The sequence below is a fragment of the Arabidopsis lyrata genome, assembly GCF_000004255.2.
Source record: "Arabidopsis lyrata subsp. lyrata unplaced genomic scaffold ARALYscaffold_6, whole genome shotgun sequence".
In the NCBI taxonomy this organism is placed as follows: Eukaryota; Viridiplantae; Streptophyta; class Magnoliopsida; order Brassicales; family Brassicaceae; genus Arabidopsis; species Arabidopsis lyrata.
In genome coordinates this window covers 22751092-22770237 of record NW_003302550.1, presented here as the reverse complement: position 1 = coordinate 22770237, position 19146 = coordinate 22751092, and the positions used below count along the sequence as shown (strand labels likewise).

Below are 19146 nucleotides of genomic sequence, written 5' to 3'. Positions count from 1 at the left end.
ATGACATCTATGCTATTATATAATTCACTAAAAAAAAATCTTAACTAAAACTTTTTGCAAACGCTACTATTTTTACATTTCTTTCCGCACATCTTATTTTCAAATATGATAAATTTATGATATATATATACTAATATAGTTCACTAACACAAAAAAAAATTAATACAAACTTGAATCAAAAACCATATGCTAAAACTTACAACTTGCACGACTGTGCGGTTCACAACATTAGCTATTGTGTCATAAATAATATTTTACACTTTTCTGTGTACATTATAATTTATACACTACAATATATATCACCAAAATAACAAAATAATCGATATTTAATAAAATATGAAATATCGAGGGGGCTATAGTCTTAAAATATGAAACCCCGCACATACGTGCGGGTCAGGATCTAGTTTAATTTATAAAACAGATGGGTTATTTGTGATAAATTTTCTAAAAATCTTTAGAAGCAAATAAAATATCTTTCAATTAATGATAATTGGCTAAAATGAGCAAAATTAATGACAAAAACGTTGATTGTTATGGAATTAGTCCCAAAAATATATGAACAAATTTATTATACATAATTAATGTATAATATTGTTCGGAATATGCTTTTATTATTAGTTACCATAAGTACAATCAGATTTTATTTGATTTCCATAAATATTTGATTTTATTTCGATTTTTCATTATTAATTCGAATTTATATTCCAAAAAAATTTCAAAGATCCGATTTTAGAATTTCGGGTCAATTTTCTGATTTTAACCCGACCCATTTTCATTTGTACTTCTCTTTTAATAGTATAGAGATTAATGTTCGTGGTTTTGAGTCTTTTGACTAAAAAATCCTATAAATAAAGAAAATAGTATTTGTTTGTGGCTATGGTTATGTTGTTTCGTCTAGCTTTTGACTATGTCAGTCTATTTTATGTCATAATTCAAATTTCTGAAACCACTTGTTATTAGATAAATGGAATCTTGTCCTCGTTTTTAATTTTGTGGGTTCAAACTAAAAGCAAAATTGAAATTATGTGGCTTAGATGGAAACGTAGGTCGTCGTATCCAGAAACGGAAAAGGTTGGGATTTAGGGACCTATACAATCGCTCCATAATCCCCCTTATTTTCTCTCAAGAGTGAATTGCGAAGTCGGTATTACATGGAGAAATTTGCAGATTTCGGCTAAAAACATGTATATTTAGAATGGTGATACATTACTACCTTTCTAATTCTAGCTAGCAATGGAAATTTTGTAAATAAAATATGATCTAGCTATTAACCGTAAAATATGGGAACCTTTCAGATGAAATTCACAATCCAGAGACAATATAGTGTCCAAAAGTGCATGCTAGCTACTCGAATATGTGACAACTTGCATATTTCACCAATACTGCCATCATCATCACCACAAAACCGAAGCCATCACCAAATGGATGAATCAAAATAATCACGATGGTAGTTTGTTGGTCCACATAATAATCACCCTTGAAGCCGGAAGGTTTAATTAGCTTCATCCATGGACCATACTTTACAATACTTTTAAGATGTGAATGATTCGATAGATAAATTTATGGAGACAAACTATAAACAACTTATAGAAATTATGAACATATATGCAATCAACTTATATGTAAATATCTTATAACTTCTTAACTACAAGATCCTATAAAAAAAATTGAGAGTATTTGTTTGTTGATATGACTATGTTTGCTTTAACTATATATATGTCGGTATATTATATGTCCTGTTTCAAATTTTTGAAAAGGACTACAAGTGAAATCCTATTGTCATGTTGGTAACGTTCAACTGCAAGAAAAAAAGATAAAATCATTATGTGGTTTAGATCACAAGATGGAAACGTATGTATCGTATCCATAAAAGAAAGGGTTGTAGATATAAGGACCTACACATATTTTGACAATTACTATTGGTCAATCAAGTTTGCAATTGCTCCATAATCCCATTTCTCTTTTTGTTTAATCAGAATGTTACATATCTTCGACTCGTAATCTCCCTAAATTTTTGGTAACTATCTCTCTAACAAGCATTTCAAACTAGTGGGAAGAATGCTTATACTTTTATTTGGAGAGATCTTTCCCAAACGCTACTGTACCACCATCTATTTGGTCATATTTTCTATTTTCTTCTCTGAAGAGTATTCCGCAGTCGGTAGTACTCCCACAGAAATCTCCTATATGCCACTACAAGAAATATGTACATTGTTAGCGCGAAAAATCTGCTATCATACATATAACATAGCGAATTCACAAATGCTATGACATCGGCAGCTATGGTAGGTGTTACCCATACGATAGCGTTTTTTAACATGCTATTAAAAGTCGTTGAATTGTAGCGGTAATAGAATGCTGTAATATACTATATTATAGCATTCATTTAGTGCTATTTTATATTGTATTGTAGCAATTTTTATATTTGCTATAGAAATTTAATTAGATTTATCTATAATTATTATATTTGAATCCTGTTTTGCAAAACAAAATTTAAATGAATTTCTAATATAATTTTTATATTTCATAAATCATCAACATACATAATATTACATTATCTATTTTTACATAACATCATATCAAGTATTAAACAAAATAAAGCTAACATCATAAAGATAAACTTCAATCTCGTCTCATCTTTAAGTTTCGCCTTCCAGTCAGCATTTCTGTGCATAATCCTGTAAGCATGTGTGTATGAGATAGACATAACGGAAAGAAAGAAATAAATCTATTTCTTATATGAATACAAAAAAGTTGTGTCTATCTATGGCTGAAGATGAATACGCGACAATAGAAAAGGATTTGTTGGATTAAAGCTTCTAAATTAACAACAATAATAGCGAGCTTGTTCAACACTTAATGATCAATGGTCAATCTAGTTTTTAAGGCATTATAACAAGGATCAACATTCCATACACCATACAGAAGATCTTTAAAAAACAATATCAATGATTTACGTTTTAAATTAAAAAATTTAATTAGTGCTAGAAGTACCTCATGAACAAATTTTTATTTTGATCCTTCGGCTCATATTCGTCCTGTCAAATAAACAAACACATGAACATTAATTAATTCTTAAGAAACTAATCTGTTTTATCACCAATCTAAATATAGGTTTCTACAAAGAATTGATTTGGTACTAGAGCAATGAAACCAAATCTAGACTTACTTGACAGATGATGCACTTTCTATATTCAAGTAGTGTATCTAAACAGAATGGTTGAGACTTTCCGGAGATAGCTTTTGATCTGTTTTTAACCCACAAAACAAACACAACATCCCAGAACATAGAGAAAGCTTAACATGTTTTCCGTAGAAACTATTTGAGCTAGTTTCACCTTAAAACAGTAATATACTAGTGTACTTATCTACAAGGAACTTGTAGTTGATCTTAAAGCCTAGAATTTTGCATTGTATCACTCACTATCACAGACGTTTAGCAAAAAAAACAAGATTGCAATCAAGGTGAATCAAAGCTACAAAAATCGAATTAATGATCCAAAACTAGTGGAGACCAAGAGAAAGCATTAGCTGCAAATACTCTTAAAGTAAACAAACCACACCACATCACAAAAAAACACAGCTTTGAAATCATCAGAATAAAGAAAAGAAAAGAAAAGAGCAAGGTATACATATTCTTAAAAGACTACCTCTTTCGCGAGAATTCGTCCTCAACAGGTTCCACCTCTTCCTTATAAGGTCCACAAGCTTAAGAATCACGACAAACTAGTCAAACCTATAAAATTTTGTAGAAATTAGAATTTGACTTTGAAAGACAAAGGTGTAAATCTAAGCATCACGATGAGTGAAAAGGGAAAGAAAGACACTCTCATGAAAAGGAAAAGACAGAAACTGCAGACAAGTATAGGAGTAAAGAATAGATAGAATTACTTGTCCACATCAATCCCAATTCGACCATTAGCAACAATGTCATACATGAAACGTTTCTACGATTTGCACTACAAATTATGAAAAGATTTGAGAACATAATCAGTAAAGAGAGAAACGAAAGCAAGAAAAACAGATTCACAAATCATGAACCTAGAAACTAAAATCATAGATCCAACAAAATCAAGCCAAATTCCAGATTTTGATTTAAGACCGGAGGCTTCGGAGATTTACCTGGGAGTCTTAAACACAACCACGAAGCACGACGTGCGTCGATAACGATTTTGTAAGTCACAGAGAGGATTTTACGTTCCTCGACGGTGAGTTCGTCTTTGTCGACAAAATCTAGTTGTGGTGCCGCCGTTAGAGATCAGAGATGAAGGATTCAGATCTGAGAGAAGAGAGAGAGAGATTTGCGAGGTAAACGAACTCTTCCCTTGCCCAGGATGATGCTGGTGGTGCCGCCATTAGAGATTGGAGATGAAGGATTCAGATCTGAGAGAGATCTTTGCTTTGTTTTGTGTGGGGAGAAGTGAAGAATCTGGAGAGGAAGCGAGTGACGAGGTATGAGAGGATAAAGAAGAATGAGAGTAATTAGGTTTTTTTTAGTCCAGAGTAAATTTTTTTTTTTGGTTGGGCGCTACTTGTAAAAATTTTGGTAAGTATTGGCGGTTCAGAGTGAATTTCGTCTTTTGTTTTGCTATTATAAGGCTTAGCATTGTTGAAATGCTATGATATTGTTATCAAATCTCAAACAATATCTTTAATAGCAATTACGAAAACCGTGCTATCCTAATATGCTATCAATGCTCATCTTTTTTTGTAGTGTGCTAATTCGGCCAAAATATATATTTGGAAGGGTGATTTATTGGTATCTTTTTGGCTAACATATAGACTTTGCAAATCCAAAACAATGATATGATTATCAATTCCATAAAATGATAAAACCTTCGGATCAGTTTCACAAAGCAAGAGACGGGGTTTAAGAGTGAATGCATGCTTTTCAAATATACGACAACTTGGATACTTCACACCTATACTATCATTCACTACCAAATATCAGCTACCACCACCAAATGGTTGTATCAAATAATTATCACGACACGATGGTAGTTTTCCATGGTACATATATGTTCGGTTTGGATTGTATATTTGTATTAGATGAGAGGGGTGTTTACAAATAAATTGATCAACATGCAAACAACAAATTTACGAATGAAGAACTTGGTGCATGGCTTATAACAATTGATCAAACTTTTTGCCGAGGCTCAAGTAGTGTGTATACATGAAATAAAAACAACTTAGTGGCAGACAAGCTTGCCACTTTACCACACAACTAAAATGTTGGGTTTTGATTTGGTCTTAGTTTGTTTATTGGTTTTGAATAAGTCTCCGATGTATAAGGAGTCAACAAGTTGTTAGACTTAGTTAGACGTGGTTGCTAACTGAGTCTTCATCTGTAGGCTATATATATAGCCCTTTCATTTGTGATAATAAGACAGATCGCAGCATTCCCAGAAAAACCTGCAACTTCATTCTTAACATAAAAATCCTTTTTCTATAAGTCCCTTAATCTCCCACCTTCACCTATTCATGGTTTGCTCTTTCGATCATGTACAATACAATATAATGACATGAAAACGATTGTAATTTTTTTCAACATTGTATCGTAATTTTGTGATTTCGAATTGTGTAAGTTGTAACCACAAACATTAATATTAAAAAATTACTATAAACTATAAAGACATGTTGAAGAAAAAGCACGACTGAAATAAAAAAAATTTATAAAAACAAACTTGGTCAAATCCGAGTAGACAACTTATCAAAAGAAGAATTTATATAGTATAATTAGACAAAAGTGAAGCAAAACAAAAAACGTTATCCAACGATTAATGAAACAACTAATTTCTTCGTCAAAGTAAAAAAAAAAAAAACATCGTAATGATTCATAATTATCCAACGGAAAACGACACAGATATTATAAATAACTTTTTCAAAAACGAAAATGATTTAAAGTAAAACGAAAGTAATAAAATATCCATTCCTCTTCGATCATATCCACACCAACACATGTCGCGAACCTTCCTTTGACCGCCACGTGTCAGTCATTTATCCAACGATTCGTCAAGCCTCCGGTTTATACCGTCTGAGCCGGTAGTTTCTCACAAATCATATGGCTCACTCACTTCTCCCTCTATATAACCAAAACATCTCTCACTCTTCCAAAAAGAAAAAAAAACTCTCTTCGGAATCTGAAAAGCCATAATTAGTAGAAAAAATCTTAAGGATCGAAATTTATAAAATCGGATGAATAGAGTGATTAATCAGTTTTCCGGTAAGTTGATGAAGGAGAAGAGTGTTACCGGTAGTAGCGGCGGAGATACAACGACGACTTTAAGATCTGCCGTCAAAGAATCGGTCTCGTCGCCGCAGAGTGTGTCGTCGTCGTCGTCGGTGAGGAGGCTTAAAGGAGATCTGGAATCGAGTCGATTTGGTGCGGCGGCGAGTGAGAGGCTGAGACAGGCGGAGGAATCTTTGAGGACTGTTATGTTTCTGAGCTGTTGGGGATCTTGTTAGATCTGGTTAAGAGAATAATAGAAAAGAAAACGAAACCAAAACAGTTTGTTGTTTGTGTTTTGAGTTTGTATTTTTCTTTTCTTTGTGAATAGCTTTTTTTTTTCGTTTCTTTGTATTTTGTGTAATTGTGTTTGATGTAAATCATGTATAAAATGAAAAGTAAATCGATGAAGATAATGGTTTGTCTTCACCAAATCAAGTATTTACATGTGGATTGAACTATAGATTATACAAAATGTTTGTTTTTATTAAAGAGGATGATACAAAATGTTGCATAGGGGTTATTTTGCATTTTAATAAACTCCAACCTGCAATCTTTAATTGTCGATTTTTAGATAATGTAAAATTGTTTGCCGAGTAAAACTTGATTTCTTAACTCAGCAAATTATCAAAACATGCCTAAACAAAAATGCTGATATTGGTAGGTTTGGTCCATTTGGATGATACTAGAATTGTTTCCCCTCTACATATACGATGAAATAATGGATAACGCGTGTTATCGATGGTTTATGGAAAGAACAAAATTGTTTTTTGGGTTTAGGATGGTAGTTCAAAAGCTAATAAATTAATAATGTGGCATCACTTATGGAGCATGTAACTTCATTATTGATGTGGCATCAAAATTGTCGAAGTCTTTCACCATTCCATTATTAATGTGGCGATGAGAAGCCTGATTGTAGAAAATAAGATAGATTTACTTTCTCACACATTGTTTTAATCTGGTGAAGATAATGTCTATGCTGATAGAATGTTCAATTTTGAAATATGTCTAGAATAATAACAAAAAATACGAAAGTTTTTTCATCATTTTCTCTCTCTAGTTTTTGTAAAGTTAATTTTAAAGTGGATTTATCGGCACGAAGTGTTCGTGTTGTCCCGCATTATATTTTGTAACATGTGAGATATTATAGTTTTGACTATAACGTTAAAATGGTAAAATTATTTGTGTTAAAAAGATATATATTTGAATGATTATTATCAAAGAGCAAAAATTTACAGCGGGAAAACAAAAAATGAAGATTGTAAGTTTTTTGTTTTGTTTATTAAGTTTTAGTTATTTAATTATTTTTTACTGCTAATTTTTTTCCAGAACGTAATCACTACAACAACCAAAAAGTAGTTTAAGGGCTTGATTGGTTCTCCTGCTAGCACCCGCCTAGCGGCTGTTAGCGGTCGGTTGCGGTTGTTAGCGGTTGGTCCAATCACAGAAATCGTTCCACACCGCTTCGAACCTCTCGAAATCGCTGGATATCAAAAAAGCTCTTTCCCGCAAGCGTTTGCGGTTGCGGGCGGTTGCGGTTGGTTTAAAAAAAAATAATAAATATATATTATCAAGTCATATATATTCACGTTAATTCTAAAAAAAATAATTATTTAATTTTAATTTTATAATATTAATAATTATTTTTTGTTTTAAATATAAAATTTATTTGAATAATTATTTAAGGTTTTTAATCATTAATCATATTTAAAAAATTTATACTTTTTCATAATTATAGTTTTTGGTGTTTTATACTTTTTATAATCATATATTAAATTTATTTTGGTAAATTTTGGTTTAACCGCTATCGTATCCGCTGATCAACGAGTCGTAAATCTCCCGTAAACGCACCCGTTTACAACCGTTTAACCAATCGGTCAAAACGCTAAATAACGCTTGAAACCGCAATCGCCTGCTTCCGCAAACTCCCACAACCGCAACCGCAACCGCTGCGTTTAAACCAGTCAAACCCTAAAGCGAATCCAAAACGCCATCGTGTTAAACGCTATTCCTATCTGCGTTTTACCTCTTCTTCTCCACTTCTGATGACTTCCGCTTAATCGAAAAACACCAACCCGGACTTGAAACCAGCACAATCAAATCCAGTTTAATCCTTCCCCTTACATCCGATTCTCCGATGGCATTAACGGAGGAAAAATCCGGTTCCGATGGTCGCCGTCGGGGCAAATTCAAGCTCCCCTTTCGAAACTCCAACGCTCAAGCTACCTCATCCTCCTCCGCCTCTTCCATGGCTACTTCTTCTGCAACATCTTCTCATCTCAATCAAAATTACATTCATCAATCTCGCCATTTCCAATATCACGGACCTCCTGTCGTCGAAGGATTGGGTCAAAACCATCATCAACCACCGCCACGATCCCTTCTATGTCATCTGTCGCGAGATCACTTCGCGAGATCACTTCTTCCCCTTGATCCTTCAGCAAAACTTTATCCTTCAGCCAAACTCTACCTCCCTTGTGAGTCAATATCACACTATGATCCAAACAGTTTCGAAATCTGATAAAATTGAAATTGGGTACTGAAGATGGTGATGTTGACTTGTAGGAATTGTTACGTTACTATAAACTGTATAAGCCATTGGGCAAACTTTAGGACTAATGTTTTCTTTGGAATAAAATGGTGGACCAAAATTTGTTGAGTGTTGTCAATTTGAAGGTTCAGTCTTTATTGGGATGAGATTGTAATGAATTAGTTTGTTTGCAGATGAGCCTGGGAAGCAAGTCAGGAGTGCCATTAAGATTAAGAATACGAGCAAGTCACATGTAGCGTTTAAGGTTTGTTATGGATTCAAAAAGCTTTTTGATTATGGTTGTTGTCATCTCTGCTGATTATCTCGGTTTATTCAGTTTCAAACAACAGAACCAAAGAGTTGCTTCATGCGCCCGGCTGGTGCTATTCTTTCTCCTGGGGAAGAAATTATCGCAACCGGTATTTGCTTCTCTTGTATATTTGCTTCTTTGTACTGTTTGATTAGGGTATTTTGAGCATTGGCCTCGAGGATTATGTGGTGACTGTTTGTTTCTATGTCTTGTTGAATCTTTTAGTTTTTAAGTTTGTTGAGCCTCCTGAGAATAATGAAAAGCCGATGGAACAAAAGAGCGGGGTTAAGTTTAAAATCATGAGCCTGAAGATGAAAGTCCCAACAGACTATATGCCTGAGCTGGTATGTGAAACTTGTAGAAACTACTGGTCAGAAAAGAAAAGAGAAGATAAGATAATATAAGACTTTTGTTCTTGGATTCTAAGAATTGTGGATGCTCTTGTGTTTTGCAGTTTGAGGAGCAAAAAGATCATGTCTCTGAGGAGCAAGTAATGCGTGTGGTATTCTTGGATCCCGAAAACCCTAACTCCGTGAGTCTTTATTCTTCTTCTTCTCTTTCTGGTTCTTATCGCCATCATTTGTGAACTTAACTGGGATCATTTTTCTGCTTAAACAATTCTAAGTATCACTGATCTTTAAACTTGTTACCTCTCTGTCTACAGATGATGGAGAAATTGAAGAGTCAATTGGCTGAAGCGGATGCTGCAGATGAAGCACGGAAGAAAGCATCAGAGGGTATTGTTGGTCCAAAGCCAATTGGAGAAGGGCTTGTGATCGATGAATGGGTGAGCATCATGCAATGCCATTCTTTTCATGCCTTACTCACTCGTCTTCTTTTTGTATTGTTTTGTTTTATAAGACAACAAAGAAAGTGTGATACTGATGTTTAATGTGTTTATCTTCTGTACTAATTACCAGAAGCAACGACGAGAGAGATATCTTGCACAGCAACAAGGAGGAGTAGACGCGGCTTGAAAATAAAAGACCACCAAGACCAAAAAGTGTGTGTGTGTGTGTAACTGTGTATGTGTTTTTTGTTTGTGCCCAGTCAAAATGTGTTGTGTGAGGAGATAGAAGATTGTATTTATGATCAGTAATCCCAAAATTATTTGCAGAGGAGATCATCGTGTTTGGTAATGAAGCAGCGCATTTTGTTGTTTTGAGAAATGGGACCCAATGTACAATTATGGGCTCCACCGTTGATTAAAGAAAAAAAACGTCTGGCTATCATAACGGCGTTAGAAATTGTGGTTGTCGAAGTTAATAAATAACGGCGTTAATAAAGTGGTTGCCGCCGGCACAGAAATCGTGTTTATCAACTCAAAGCACAAAATACTTTTCCTAACCTAAAAATAAAGCAATTAATTAGCCAATTACCCAAACAAACGTTGCGTCAATACACGTCAATATACACACGTGTCAAATTTTAATTAGCTATTTCTTCAGCTTTCTCGTGACCGAGTCGTCTTCGTCTTCTCTTTTCTATAAATGAATACCCAAAGACTTCATCTTCTTCACAATTCAGATTCCAAATTTCTCAAACAATCTTAAAATCATTCTCTCAAATCTTTCAACCGTGATCAAGGTAGATTTCTGGGTTCCTTTTCAGTTTCTTCGTATTGTTTCGTTCGATCGTGATTAAGTCTCTGTTCTTTGAATTTGATTCTGTTTATCTTTGATCGGAGAAAAATATCTGTGTTTGATCGTTAGATCTCATCTTAATTCTCGATTAGGGTTCGTTGTTTTCGTGGATCTGTTTATTTTCTCGTCGATTCTTTGAATTTGATCCGATTTTTTCAACGAATTTGAGTTTTATCTTTGAGATCTATCCAGATCTGGTATTAGTTTCTTGATCGGATCTGATTCTTATTTGTGCGATTGAATTTGTCGATTAATCTCAGTTTATTCTGAATTGCAGATGCAGATCTTCGTTAAGACTCTCACCGGAAAGACTATCACCCTCGAGGTGGAAAGCTCTGACACCATCGACAACGTTAAGGCCAAGATCCAGGACAAGGAAGGCATTCCTCCGGATCAGCAGAGGCTTATTTTCGCCGGAAAACAGCTAGAGGATGGCCGTACGTTGGCTGATTACAATATCCAGAAGGAATCCACCCTCCACTTGGTTCTCAGGCTCCGTGGTGGTATGCAGATTTTCGTCAAGACCCTAACGGGGAAGACGATTACTCTTGAGGTGGAGAGTTCTGACACTATCGACAACGTGAAGGCCAAGATTCAAGATAAGGAGGGTATTCCTCCGGATCAGCAGAGGTTGATCTTCGCCGGAAAGCAGTTGGAGGATGGCAGAACCCTTGCTGACTACAACATCCAGAAGGAGTCGACCCTTCATCTTGTTCTCAGGCTCCGTGGTGGTATGCAAATCTTCGTCAAGACGTTGACTGGAAAGACTATCACTTTGGAGGTGGAGAGCTCTGACACCATCGACAATGTCAAAGCCAAGATCCAGGACAAAGAGGGTATCCCTCCGGACCAGCAGAGATTGATCTTTGCCGGGAAACAACTTGAAGATGGCAGAACTTTGGCTGACTACAACATTCAGAAGGAGTCTACCCTTCACTTGGTGTTGCGTCTCCGTGGAGGTATGCAGATTTTCGTGAAAACTCTCACCGGAAAGACCATCACCTTGGAGGTAGAGAGCTCTGACACCATTGACAACGTGAAGGCCAAGATCCAGGACAAGGAAGGTATCCCTCCGGACCAGCAGCGTCTCATCTTCGCTGGAAAGCAGCTTGAGGATGGTCGCACTTTGGCTGACTACAACATCCAGAAGGAGTCTACTCTCCACTTGGTCCTCCGTCTCCGTGGTGGTTTCTAAACCTTGTTTCTCTCTGTTATGCTTACATGTTCATGTCTCGTTTCTTCTAAAACTTCGGTGGTTTGTGTTTTGGGGCCTTGTAATTCCCTTAATAAATAATTGATCAACTATGTTTCGGTTCCGTTTATCTCTCCTTTCTTTCAAATGACAAATCGAACTTATTAGTTTGATGAGTATGACTATGAGAAGTAAAGAGTGGATCTAATGTTCAGCTCTGCAATACTTGTCAAACATCTGATGGTTTAACTTCTTTGACGGTGTGTGATAAACAATCACCTCATAATTGTGCGTGCGATTTAGAACAAATGTTTTAAGCACTTTTAATGACATGTCCCAGCAAAAACAGGGGACAATACAATGAGATGTCTGTGAGGAGACTGCAAGATGCTGAGTCTATCGATCGATTGGCATTTTGGTTAATGAGAGAGATGAAGTTTCTTCCATCTTGGTTAATATTGTTATCTTCTGTAGAATTTCTGTTGTGGAAAGTATTGAAACTTTGAGGGATGGACTCAGTTCATTGATGATCACAGTTCACAAGTGTAAATAAAATGAATATTTCTCTCTCTTTTTCTATCAATCAAAACATTATAATGATCCAGTGGGTTTATACAAACATCAAAATACAAATGACTAAAATACGTTTAATTGGACCTCTATATAACCAAAACTTCTGGAGAAATACTATTAGCAAGAGCCCCAAGTTCTGATATAAACAGAGCCTTGTCCTTCACTAAACTATGAAACTTATGTTCGATTTAAACTCAATTTCCTCTCCATCTGCAACATTGTAACACAATTCCGCACTTTTCTTCAAAACAGAGCGGAGAAACTCATAAAACATGAGTACATGACAAGACAGTACCTTTCTCTAAGATTATATGCACAACATAGCCGTTTGAGACTTTCAGTACCAATCATCGTAGTTGGAGCGCTCTTCCTAAATCCTAAGCGATGTTAAAGCCTCTCTGTTTGCATTCTTCCACAATCTACTGGCCCAATAATATATTATTCACTATTCAGCACACAAATACATATGGGCTCTTAATGGGCTATAAGGTAACTCGATCAAACGCTTGGGTTTCAAGTTATGCCGCCTTGTACACGTTAGGGTTTTAAGTTATGCCGCCTCGTACACACGCTAGGGCTTTAAGTTATGCCGCCTCAATACCCTCTATATAAATTCAGATTCTCTTCTCTCTTTTTCTCATATCTTCAACCACTTTTTCTAGCATTTTTTTTTTTTTTTTAAATTCTCTGTTTCCTTGAAATCGTTTTATGTTGAGTTTTGAATTTTAAAACCCGATGAAGAAGAAATCCCAAAAGATAGGAAGTGCCGTATGACACTTAACACAACAGCGTGACTTCTGTGTCTGCTGTGTGGTTGATTTGACAAGGGTCCGCTGAGGGTTTTTTGTTTTGTTTTTTTTTTCTTCTTTATTAATTGAAATTGTCCGATGCCACGTCGAAGGTAGCTCTTGGGCTATGATCCTAGCTCGACGCTATATTGGACATAAACAAATGTTCGTGTTTCGCTTACTGATAGGAACCTGTGGATCTTGTTTTACGATCTACAGAGCCATGGCGATTACATTTTTTTTTATAAATAAACTAAATTTCGATTTTATTATTTGGGGACATTACCGATGATGATTGTTGCTAAAAATATGGAATTACCGTCTGATTTTATTACTTTGATGTGAAAAAGCTGGCTTACTGATTATTTCCCCAATTCATAAAAAAATATGACTTTTTAAATGAAGTTTTTATGTTCAATTTGAGTTATTTCTTTTAATCATGTACATCAAATTATTCAAGTTGAGCTATGAACCAATTAGAAATTTTTGAAAAAGCTGTTCAAGAAGTTGTGTTAATGACTGTATTGACTATTGGTTAAGACTTTTTTTTTTTTTTTTTTTGGACAAAGACTATTGATTAAGACTAATAACTGACTTTCATAATGAAATACTCCCTCTGTTCATAAATTTATAATTTTATTATTATTTTGTAGTTTAATAATATTAATTCTACATCATTCTTTTAAGAATAATGTTTTGGATTTTTCACACAAATTAAGAAAAATCAATCTTATGGACCCGATGGAGTATGATTTAAGTAAGACTTATTTAATCTACAATTCTAAATTAAGAGGATGAAATTGAATTTTGAAGTATAAATGTACTTCAACCAGGGTCGTAAGTTAGAGACCACTACCAAAAATCAGAAGTCAATCATAGTGTATTAATAATATTAGGCTTTTACTAGTAGTATAGGAGGGAAGAATCCGTTGAGGTTATAGGGCAAAGTGTAGAACTCTTCAATACGGTTGTCTACTCTGAATATTCTGAACTTGATCCACCAAGCCTTTGAATATTCTGAACTTGATCCACCAAGCCATGCCTCTGTCTTTCTTTTAACGAAGAATTTAGGTGTGATGATTAAGTTTCTCATGCTGTTCATGTTTGTGAACTGAAGAAATGAGAGAGACAAACCGCAGCTGCATTCAGCCAATCACAGAAATATAATGAGATGAAGATATTGTCTCATATTTCTTTGTGATGGTCTTACCAATAAATAAGGCAGAAGAGGACACAGTGCAATTCTCTGCGAATAGGGACTTGTATGATGCAAAAAAAAGTACCGAATTACCTGCTCGAATCGCGGATTGTGGTACAATAGTGGTAAAGCCTAGAAGTATGAATTCCTTAGTTATACCCAAAGTAGAGAAGAAAATCATGAAGCCTGCAGATACTTGAACAACACGACTGCTTCCAATTTTTGTTAATCCAAGAAGTCCTACATTCTTTCTACAAATACATTTTTTAACACCTTCATACAATTTTGTACTGTTTAGTTTTAGAGATTTTACTGATTTAGTTTATTAACTTTGTTTGAAGATGAGTCTGGGAAGCAAGTGAGGAGCGTCATCAAAATTAAGAATACAAGCAAGTCACATGTAGCTTTTAAGATTAGATAATAATCCAAATGGTCAAAAAAGTTTTGTCAGCAAAGTCAATATCAATAAACACTATAGAGTGTCACTTATCATACATAAACAAGAAGAAAAATTAAGGATTATGATTGTTGCAGCTTATAAGAAACAATGATCTTGTTATATGTTTCCTTCGACCTTTACTTAACCAAAGATTTGTCCTTCAACGCCACCAACGATCTGATAACGCCTGGAGATATATTATCAGCAAGATTCCCAAGTTCCGATATAAACAGAGCCTTCTCCTTTACTAAGCATTGCAAGTTCTTCGATTCAAACTCCATTTCATCTTCATCTGCAAAATAGTAACACAATGACACACACTTGCCTTCAAAACAGAGAAAACAGAGCTAAAACAAAACCCCTAAACTAGACAAGTATCTTTCTCTAGGATAGTATGCACAAGATGAAACGGAACGGCAGAAAAAATATCAAATCCTGGAAGAATCATCTTAGTGGGTTCACTTTACTAGAGTCATGAGATCCACATGCAGGTCGAGCACACTTGTTGAACCAAAGGTTTAGTTTCGATATCAATCATCATAGAATCAAAAGGAGAAGGAAAAAGACTAGTCTGTTGTTCGAGCCCTCTTACTAAGCATTGTTAAAGCCTCTTTGTTTGCATTCCTTGCCTTATCATTCTCCATAATCTGTGATCATTACAAAGCTCTCCATTATATGATTAATGCCCTTATGGTCCTAACTATCTGTGAATTTGCACAACAACGTTGGATAAATAAAAAAGGTTGAGACTCTAATAGATAAACCTGAGGTCGAGCTAGTAGAAGCTGATCAGCTTCAGCTTCAATACTATTTCACTTTGTTATCTCTCATAATGTATCTCAAAAGTTGATCCTGAACTTTTGATAATCAGCTTTGCAATTTATATATGTTAGTTATCATATCTTCTTTTCCTTTCCGATGGTTGTGTATTCTAGGTCGTAGTCATGGCGGACGTACGTTACGATTAAGGGGGCACTTGCCACGGATAAATTTTTCAAAGTTGGTGTAATTTACAGGAATTTTTAATTATGCCCCTGTTAAATACTTGTTTAATGCCCCCAATTATTCTGTTTTCTTCTTATACAAAGGTTTTGTGTTGTATAATATTACTAGGATCGGATCCGCGGTCCACCGCGGGAGAATATTGATTTACATACGTTGATTTTAATATTGTGCGTGTTTTTAGTAGAACGAATTGTGTAGTGTACTTATAAATATTCCTAATAACAAATTGTAAAGAAAATATTAAATTGTTTATAATTAAACCAATCATATTAATTATGATTTACAAAATGGAATTTTGTGTTTTAGAATTCAAAAATTAGACGAATCATGGGAATTAAAGCAGTCAAAATAGGTCAAAAACCGCGGGTCGAGCCCAAATCATCTCACTATTGTGCAGATTTGGGAAAATATATTAAACCCGCAAATAAGCGGGCCACATGGATTGATTCGCAGTGGGTCATCGGTTTTCATCCGCGAGTTAGCGGATCAACCCGCATGATAGTATTTATTGATAAAAATATAATTTATTCAACATGTGGTAGTTTAAAAAACTTTTAATAAATGAAATTATAATATTTATAAATATAATGATATATAAGATTATAATCTCTAAATTTTTTCTAATTTATTTATTTTAGTAGAATTTTAAATTTTGGTTACTCTAAAATTATTTAAACAAAATCCACGGATAACCCCGCAAATCAGCATAAATTCGCGCGACGGGTTTGTGTTTCATATATGCTACCCGCGGGTCGTGCGGAAAGACTAACTACATGCCAAAATATATTTTGTCTATTGCAAAACAGGCTTAACAGGATGAATCAACTCGTTTTGACAGCTAATGGAAATATTATTTAGTCATACAACACAATGGAGTTTGGACATAGGAATAATAGAATATGTATCTTATTTGTTAGATGAGAGATTGAAAGGTGAAATATAATGATTAAAAAATAATTAATATTTTTCATGATTCACAAAATTTAATAAATATTTATCATCTTGTTGAATAATTCTAAAAATCATATTCAAGAAATCTTTATAATTTGAAAATTAAACTTCTTTGGTAAGCTATAAGTATGAAAATACCATAATTTCGATTTAATCTAATTAAATTAAAATTAGTTACATAGATTTCATATCTATTTAATTTACATGACCAAACTAAAAAAAAAAATATTTAATTTATAAAATAGATGGGTTAGTTGTGATAAATTTTCTAGAAATCTCTAGAAGCAAGTAAGATATTTTTTAATTAATGATAACTGGCTAAAATAAGCAAAATTAATGAGAAAAACGTTGATTATTATGGAATTAGTTCTAAAAGTATATGAACAAATATATTATATGTAATTAATGTATAATATTGTTCGGAATATGATTTTATAATTAGTTACCATAAGTACAATAAAATTTTATTTGATTTCCATAAACATTTGATTTTAGTTCGATTTTTCATTATTAGTTCGAATTTATATTCTAAAAAATTTTCAAAGATCCGATTTCAGAATTTCGGGTCAATTTTCTGATTTTGACCCGACCCATTTACATTTGTACTTCTCTTTTAATAGTATAGAGATAATTTAAAGTCTATATAATTCAAACACAATACAAATCCTAATTTTATTTTTGTTTTCTTTGTAAATAAGCTCATATTTCAATGATAAAATAACTTTAAATCACTTTTGTTAACTTGAAAAAATTAATCAAATGCTTTAACTTACTTAGAAGATTCATTTATGTTAATAAAATTATAGTTTTTTTTATTTAATATTATTGCCCCGGATAAAATTAATTCCTGGATCCGCCACTGGTCGTAGTCACACCATAAGTTACATGTAATATGTTTTCCATTCATCATTAGGTCTCGCAGATGGAAAAATATGGCAAGAATCTACATAGTCTATATATGGATCTTAACACGTAACTTAGAATGAAACTCCACTTTTCTCATGACTATATATGGATCTTAACCTCTTAATTAAGGGATCGTTACTCACATTATAGCTTTTATGGTTAATCACCAATTTAATCCCTTTGGTTTCCAATGCGAGTAATACTAACCACAAGACGTAACATATATAATAAGCATAATTTTGGTCACTAGCAAAATAAACATAGAAAGGCACTACACTATTATTGTCAAGTATTTGTGTTCCTTTCATGATAATCTAATAAGATCGATTTGATGTTGCAGGCAATACAATGTGTAGCCGGAATTTGGAACATAAAAGAGAATGCAACGCTTAACCTTATGTGAAACGTTGGGCTTTATGCACTTGGCAAAGAGATTATTAAAGAAAGGCATCAATTGTCATATTTTCAAAGAATAGTAAAGAGAAGTATGCTCCATTATTATGTTGAAGATGGTAAGAATATAACTTAAATTGCCAATTATGGTTTAGGAACCGGGCCTTGTGGCCTAGTGGTAAAGGGGTCACAGCTGTGACTTCCGCCACCAGGGTTCGAGGCACGGCCACTGGCAGGTTTACATAGGGGAATTGCCAGCCTCGTGGGATTAGTCCTTGGGCCTAGGAAGCCTTTGGAAGACCCGCGGTTATTCAAAAAAAAAATTATGGTTTAGGGTTCATAATATTGGCTTATGTAGGTTTTTATCATAGTGTGTGTGATATGATACTTCAATGTTGATTTTGTCTTTTTAAAGATGATATTCCCAAACTCATAAGGTCTTGATGGTTTCATTTCCAATAATTTACTCTTCCATCATGATACATGAAACTAAAATATCTTTTTGACGGAATTTAACAAAGCCAAAATATTTTATCAAAATAGTATCACTCATTGTATAACCATTCAAATTTCACTTTACCAGTGATATCTTAGGTATATATCATTTGCATAGAGATAACTTATGCTAAATAAGTAAATATTAAAGATTTAATTACTCATCCTCATCAAAATTACTCACCTTATCAACATAGCTGAAAATATCGTATAAAAAATTTGCTATATATTCATAATCAAGAAATAAATTTTTAATAATCAAACATAAATATGAATTAATGTTTTAAATATAAATTACAATGAAAAAAATATAAAGAAATATAACTTAACAATTAATAGTATCATATATGTTTTCATTACTAAAATGTTAAATAGAGCGTCACATGATTTTTCATAGTGTACATTGAAAAAAATATGACAAACTATTTAGTTAACAAACTTTAAAATATCAAATGTTGAAAATATCCGGACTTAGCCCAGATTTGCCTCCTAGTAAT

General features: G+C 33.8%; 4 protein-coding genes and 1 long non-coding RNA gene across 6 annotated transcripts; 4 read left to right on the top strand and 1 right to left on the bottom strand.

The window, feature by feature from the left end:
* Window positions 1–2500: 2500 nt before the first annotated feature.
* Window positions 2501–4488, bottom strand: LOC110227247. Of its 2 annotated transcripts, none has more exons than XR_002331020.1 (4): window positions 4123–4488; window positions 3170–3736; window positions 2995–3038; window positions 2501–2678 (listed from the first exon to the last, which is right to left on the bottom strand). It is a non-coding gene; the product is annotated as an uncharacterized LOC110227247 (long non-coding RNA). The 2 variants fall into 2 exon arrangements; XR_002331019.1 differs by having other exon boundaries at window positions 3651–3736.
* Window positions 4489–5958: 1470 nt separating this feature from the next.
* Window positions 5959–6667, top strand: LOC110227238. The gene is given in 1 exon segment (XM_021020841.1): window positions 5959–6667. A coding segment is annotated over 1 exon segment (132 nt). The 3' UTR covers window positions 6091–6667.
* On the top strand, window positions 6106–6718 carry LOC9310898. Its single transcript, XM_002874785.2, has one exon. It carries the CDS (start codon window positions 6196–6198, stop codon window positions 6463–6465), a length of 270 nt encoding a protein of 89 aa, XP_002874831.2. The 5' UTR covers window positions 6106–6195; the 3' UTR covers window positions 6466–6718.
* Window positions 6719–8920: 2202 nt separating this feature from the next.
* Window positions 8921–10227, top strand: LOC9310897 (vesicle-associated protein 4-3). Its single transcript, XM_021020829.1, has 6 exons — window positions 8921–9021; window positions 9094–9175; window positions 9292–9410; window positions 9521–9598; window positions 9731–9853; window positions 9987–10227. The coding sequence occupies exons 2-6, from the start codon at window positions 9124–9126 to the stop codon at window positions 10041–10043; spliced, it is 429 nt and encodes a 142-aa protein (XP_020876488.1). The 5' UTR covers window positions 8921–9021; window positions 9094–9123; the 3' UTR covers window positions 10044–10227.
* Window positions 10228–10536: 309 nt separating this feature from the next.
* On the top strand, window positions 10537–12031 carry LOC9308802 (polyubiquitin). The gene is made up of 2 exons (XM_021020785.1): window positions 10537–10653; window positions 10987–12031. The coding sequence occupies exon 2, from the start codon at window positions 10987–10989 to the stop codon at window positions 11902–11904; it is 918 nt and encodes a 305-aa protein (XP_020876444.1). The 5' UTR covers window positions 10537–10653; the 3' UTR covers window positions 11905–12031.
* The last annotated feature ends 7115 nt before the right edge of the window (window positions 12032–19146 follow it).

Excerpts from the sequence above, each read along its gene's own strand:
- LOC9310898 (XM_002874785.2), top strand. The coding sequence starts at position 6,196 with ATGAATAGAGTGATTAATCAGTTTTCCGGTAAGTTGATGAAGGAGAAG.
- LOC9310897 (XM_021020829.1), top strand. The coding sequence starts at position 9,124 with ATGCGCCCGGCTGGTGCTATTCTTTCTCCTGGGGAAGAAATTATCGCA. Across the intron at positions 9,176-9,291 it reads GGAAGAAATTATCGCAACCG|TTTTTAAGTTTGTTGAGCCT; the intron begins GTATTTGCTTCT and ends TGAATCTTTTAG. Across the intron at positions 9,599-9,730 it reads ATCCCGAAAACCCTAACTCC|ATGATGGAGAAATTGAAGAG; the intron begins GTGAGTCTTTAT and ends CTCTGTCTACAG.
- LOC9308802 (XM_021020785.1), top strand. The coding sequence starts at position 10,987 with ATGCAGATCTTCGTTAAGACTCTCACCGGAAAGACTATCACCCTCGAG.